Consider the following 6,229-nt stretch of genomic DNA (forward strand, 5'->3'; position numbering starts at 1 on the left):
TGGATGGATGGATGGATGGACGGACGGACGGACGGACGGACGGACATTTTGTGTTTTAACATGCCAAAATGTTTTTGGTCCTCTTCCAGTCGTCACCAACCTGACACCCAAAGTCCAAATATTTGTTAATGAACTAGAGGCAAGAACAAGTGTACAAAAAATAAGTTGTTGTTGATGTTGATGTTTTTGTTGTTGTTGTTGTTGTTTGGAATGTGTATGTTCTCTGTGCATGCATGGGTTTTTGCAGGTACAGTACACTGGTTTCCTCCTACAGATCAGAAACATACATTTTAGATTATCTGATAACTCTAAATTGTCCATAGTTGTGAGTCAGAGAGTGAATGGCTGTTTGGCCCATTTGTCTCTATGTGTCCCTTTGATGGACTGGAGACCTGTCCAGGATGTCCCCCACCTCTCACACAGTGACTGCTGGAGATATAGGCACCAGCTCCATGTGACATGTAAAGGATAATCTGGTAAATGAAATGTACAACCTAACATATTTTGCCCAGTATGTAAAAATTGCTATCTTTATTTCCTATAAATAAATACCTGTATGGTGTGTTGTAAACAAACAATAGTGTGTGTTTAACTAATTGAAAACAATATGGATGAAGTAGGGTGTTCTAAAAGTAAGAAAGTCTGAAAAAAACTTTTCTGTGGTGCAAAAAGGAGGAGAGCTTCCGTCTCAGAACATCATCAGGAAATTAATGGAGTGTGTTTTTTATCCCAGGAACGCTGGACCCAGGTGTTCACAGACCAGCGCCTCAGTGTCATACAACATACATCACACAGATCGCAGGCTGCACAGACTGTGTCCATGGGTACGTTCCCTGCAGACATTTGTGTATTTTCTATTTTAACATCTTATAAAAAAGTGTCTGTATGTGTGGTTCATGTGTCAACATAATTGATTGCTAGATTGTATCTAGTCGAGGAAATGCTGTGCATTGTTGCGTTGCTTTAATGACACTGTCCATGGCTTGGATCTGTCTGTGATCTATGGGAGTTTCTGCTTTATGATACAGCCCATCTTTATTTTACAAAAATGAAACAAAAAAAATAACATATGTTGTTGTTTTTTATGGGAAATTATGTACAAGTTAGACACTTTTTTTGTTGCTTATCAATTACTTTTAATTATTTTTTAAGAAAACACATATAAATATGTTAATTTTGATCTCAAAAGGAAAACACATAAAAATGAACACAATAATACAACATGGCAAGTGTCTATTTGAATGTGTGGTGAATTTTAATCCAATTTTATTAGGAAGTGGCATGATAAGAAATGCAAACTTTGGATTTTGTATGCCTCGTGGTTACAGTATCAATGCATCAATCAGAGGGCCCTCATGCCTCAAAAAACGAGAGCAGTGAACCTCTTTTCATTTTAACACAAGTTAAATTCACAAGGCTGCATTGTTTTAGCTTTTAAACAGCTCCTCAAACACATCACCATATGTTGTCTTGCAGCCAGAACGTTGTTTTAAGACCTCTTTCTGTTTTCTGCTGAAAACTTAGGCGTTACAAAGAGCGAACCGAATGTTCGGTAAACACTGGGCGCACCTGTATTTCAGCTCAACATGTGTAGGCTTGTACCGTCAGAATAATTCAGGTAGGGAAGGTCTGGGAAGGCTTTGCACACACATCTGTAAAGCAGCAAAACGTACTTCATTATACCTCCTCAAAAGAAAACACATGTAAGTACGATCTCCATCTGGCTTCACCGATGCACTGACTTTGAATACTCCAGTAATCTGAGCATTTTGGTACTGTCGGACATTTTGAATGTTTTACTTTCTTTCAGTAACGACTGACTTAATCTGATGTTTCCCAGCCAGAGAGCACTTTCCTGAACTAAAACTATTAGGGTGTGTTTTGTTGAAGCACCTCCATAATCTGAGAGTTTTAAGCAAGGATTACTAATGAGACATTTATATGTGGAGCTTTTACTCAAAGTTTCTTCCTCGGTTTCTTGGTTTCTAAGTTTGCCTGCAGGTCTCTTTTCCTTTCTTTCTTTATGAAAGTATAAAAATGAAACACGTCGATTTTTTTTTTTTTTTTTTTGTAAGTGACTGCTCTATGCTTTATATGATGCAATCCCAAAAGCAAGTCTGCTTTTATCACTTATGTCATACCGGTGATGAGTGAGTTAAAAGCATGTCTTTCTGCAAGTCTCAAGTCATTCCTCATTCTTTTGTATTTTTGCTTCCAGGAATACAGTCTTTAAAATCTTCTAGCAATATGTCTTTAGGCTTTTTTAAGAAGTGAACACAGTAGATTAATGCACCCTGCTCATGTACTGTACATTGATCATGATTCAAAACTTCTCATCTTACCCTGGTCTGCCACAGTAACACTTTGTATTCACAAAAAGGCCGATCACTGTTTATGTCATGAAACCTTTCGTACATAAAAAGGCCTCCTTCAGCTCGAGTCGGTGAATCATGTAACCTACAGTATGTTTACCTGAGACCTCAGATGACAAGACATATTTAGTTGTTAGTTTATTACCCAGTGAAACTAATTTCTCACTGAAATCCACACAATAATTCTCACGTGCACAAATAGCCTGTCCGTTCCCTAAAAAGACCTGCTACTCTTCCACCACATCCAGTAGGTATGTGTCTCAAAATGAGTGTGATCTATGGCAGTGGTGTAGTCTACATTTCTGCAGTGGGTATACTGTGTTTGGAAACCGACGTACACTGGTTATTACAATGTAATTGTCAATTTATTTTTTGATTTTTAAGCATATTGAGCATTTCCAAATTTCTCTGATGCTTATATTTGAATAAATGAACAACAAACTTTGTACAACAGTTGGATTTGTATGAAAAACACGTTATAGAATTCATCAAACAGTATCAAAGCAAAGCGCTGCATACTGATAGATTGTTACGGATGCCTTTAACTGCCATTTGATGTATAAATTACACATGCCTTATGATATGTCACGTATCATTGGGCACTTTTAAGTGAGTATACCGAAATTCTTAAGCTTTTCTAGTGGGTATGGGCAAAAGTTTGAAAATAAAGTTTAACAATCTGCCCTGGTTTCGTCACTAATATAAGTTTATTTGCTAGCAATTTAACATTAACAAATGCCATGCTGGTTGGCACTAGTTTCTCACTGGTAGCAGTATCCAACTCAGTAGTTAAGTTCTTGAGGCTTATTACACATGAGCAAAGACATGATGGAGGTCTGTGAGGAATGAAAATCTCATTGCTAACAACAGGTACCAGCCAGATGTAGACATGATCCAAAGGACACTGATGAACAAAGCGAGAATTATGCCGCCTGTTTAGTCAGGAAAGAGTGAGGATAGGTGGTCGCTCATTCTCCCATCTATTTCTCTTCGGGCTCTCATGCAAGCTGCGTCCCTCCATGGTAATGTACTTTTTTAGACCAGTGTCCAGCAATAGATTACCTTATTCAAGTTCACCCCATTTCCTGATTCAAACTTTTATCTGGGACCGATTATCTACTAAACAGGTCTTCATATGTCCCTGACTGTCTCAGTCCTAAATACGAGGTCCTGGCTCAGATAGCTTGAAGAGTTCTGATGATGAGCCACACGGAGGTTTCTGGTGTTGGTTGCTCACATTCTGGACTCAAACCTGAAAAACTCCAACTTTAGTGCAGTGCAATGTCCTTTCCATAAATTTTGCTTGGATATAATACCTATACACTTATATCTATATGCTGAATACAGATGCCAGAAGGCAATGCACGGCAAACTGATGTCCATCCCCATGTCAGTCTAGTCTTGGTGACATCTCTGATCGAGGTTTAGTTTTCATGCTCACCTCAAATTCTACTTCCTGCCTCCTGGTCCCCTCATTTATTCTCACCCCATTTCACTTTGTTGGAGTTTAGCTCATTCCTTGATCCTTCAGATGATCCTATTTTGTTTTATCTTATTTTATTCATTAACTATTTGAATCCTCCATTACGCTGTGTAGATTTTTAATCAGATTTTTTTAAATATTATGTTTTGTAAACATTCATACACAAAACACTCCAAAACATAAAACAGGTGTGATATACTGGTTCAAGTCTGTCTCAACGTTAGGTGTTAAACCAACACTGTATATGTATATATATATATATATATATATATATATATATATATATGTATACTTACAGTACTGTTTTTTATGCAAAAATAAAGTTTTTGTCATTGAAAGTGAATATGCTCTAGTAGATAATTAAAAACAAAATTTGAACTTGTAGCTCTGTCTAATGATGTAAAACACAGGTAACTGTTACATCTCATTTAGTAAAAAAAAAACATGTTTTAACTGTCAAATAAAGTGGGACATGTCATGACCTTTTTGCTGTGTAGGGCCTCCGTTGATGTCATCATGGCTTGGGGCGAGTCACTTTACCATCTTCTTGAATGTAAAAGTAAGTAGGATTTATTTTTATTTTTTTCCACTTTCGTAAACTTTCCATTCTCTCATTAATTTAATTAGAAACATGTTATAGGACAATATTAAACTTTGGTTTTTCTTATGCATATTAAATTTATTTGGAAACGTTTTGGAGACATGTTTGAAGTAGGTGACACTGACAGCAAGAAGAAATGTAATTTGAGCTGCTGATAGGTTATTCCAGTCGGTGCTTGCTCATGTCCTTCACCCGACCACATTCATGCGTTAAAAAAGAGAGAGAGCGAGAAGGCAAACAAATTATTTGCCAGGTATTATTCTGCTGTCCTAATAATCTCTCTAAAACATATTTTTGGCATAATGAAACATTTCTGCCAGGGTTTCCAGCCTCATATAATCTGCCCCCAGAACATACATTCAATCTTGGATCATTGTTTTGCCTTTAAAGCACAATGACATGTGACAAACTGGGCAGCACATTTTATTTATGATAAACTGTTGTGTCTGAGGCGGTTTCACTTTGATTTGACTTTAACATGATGTGTGATTTTTAAAGAATTCACTGTGTTATGACTGAGCGCTCAGACTTGGAACGATTTGTAGATAAGAACGAACCACCCTGGGTTGTGTTTTGTTTCCTGTCAATTACTGTCAGAGCACCAGCTGTGATTTATGTCCAGGCGTTTGTGCAGGTAACACCGGGACTCGCAGTTAGCTGTTTGTTTGTGCTCCCTATAGACATGCTAAAAAGTTAACACCTGCACAGGAACCGTTGCTCCGTGAATACACCACAGCAAAGATAACAGGTGCGAGGAGCAGAAGAAAAGAAATATAGGTGTTCTCAGTTTTACAATCACGAGGCTGTGCACACAGAGGTGCAGAGACTTGAAGGTTTTGAAGTAAATAAGCTCTCCAGGTTTCCATCACAATAACTGTCGGTTTCCTGCATCCTTTTCTTTTTGTTGTTGTTGTTGTTGTTCATCGCCTTCCTTGAGCTTGCAAACATCAAGAATGAGAGCGAGCAAAAAAGATAAAACCTTAACTTTCAGTGAGGGCTGTGAGTGCGCTCAGGATTTTACCTGTAACATTTGTCATGTTTTAAGAGGTTCATTCATTCATTCATTCATTTCTTTTCCCTGGTCTTTTTTTTTTTTTTTTTACAACTGCTCTAAAACAGATCAAAGTAAATAAAGGTCTCTTGTGAAAAGCACCAGTCTAAAGTTCCAACAAAACGAAAAGAACAGGAAGAAATAAAAACACTAAATGAAAATAATTCATTTTAAAGATTGTGTGTAAGTAAGTTGAAAAGATTAGGCTCAACCCAACGTCAATGCTAATAATTAAAATGTAACACTTTACAATAAGGTACGCAACATTTAATTTGATTAACTGCTAGGGAACGCCTCAGGAACAAAGCAGGAGCTAATGGGTAGTTAACCAGTACTTACTGGGGAACACACAACCAAGCTTTTTTAGGGGACTACTGGTTTGTTACCACAGAAACAGAGGAGAAATTCTCCACGTGGATTCTGAATTCATTCAACCTTTATTTAGACAGGTTAATCCCATTGAGCCTCGAGGACTGAGTTACAAGAGAGACCTGATTCCAACAAAGAATGATGACAACAATAAACAGTTATAAAAAGGCATACAGATTTTATTTTTTTTAACAAATTAAAATAAGATGGCAAAAATAAAAAGTAGCAAAAACAGCTAGATTATAAGGCGCATGTAGAAAACTAAAAACTGGAACATGTCTGCATTGGTCCTTGCCAGGAGTCCAACAAGGACCAATGCAGACATGTTCCTGTTTTTAGTTTTCTATATTTGC

The 6,229-nt window shown here is 37.2% G+C and overlaps 1 protein-coding gene across 1 annotated transcript in view; it reads left to right on the forward strand.

Annotated features, from left to right (window-relative positions):
• Positions 1 to 1,588: 1,588 nt before the first annotated feature.
• The window catches only part of LOC119407655 (regulator of G-protein signaling 1), a 6,831-nt gene continuing 2,190 nt past the window's right edge, over positions 1,589 to 6,229 (forward strand). The window contains exons 1-2 of the mRNA XM_037674476.1: positions 1,589 to 1,703; positions 4,353 to 4,414. Coding sequence (XP_037530404.1) covers positions 1,702 to 1,703; positions 4,353 to 4,414 — 64 coding nt within the window. The 5' untranslated portion in view covers positions 1,589 to 1,701. The remainder of the gene's footprint in view (positions 1,704 to 4,352; positions 4,415 to 6,229) is intronic.

Source organism: Nematolebias whitei, chromosome 3 (assembly GCF_014905685.2).
Source record: "Nematolebias whitei isolate Nwh7 chromosome 3, NemWhi1, whole genome shotgun sequence".
Lineage (NCBI taxonomy): Eukaryota > Metazoa > Chordata > Actinopteri > Cyprinodontiformes > Rivulidae > Nematolebias > Nematolebias whitei.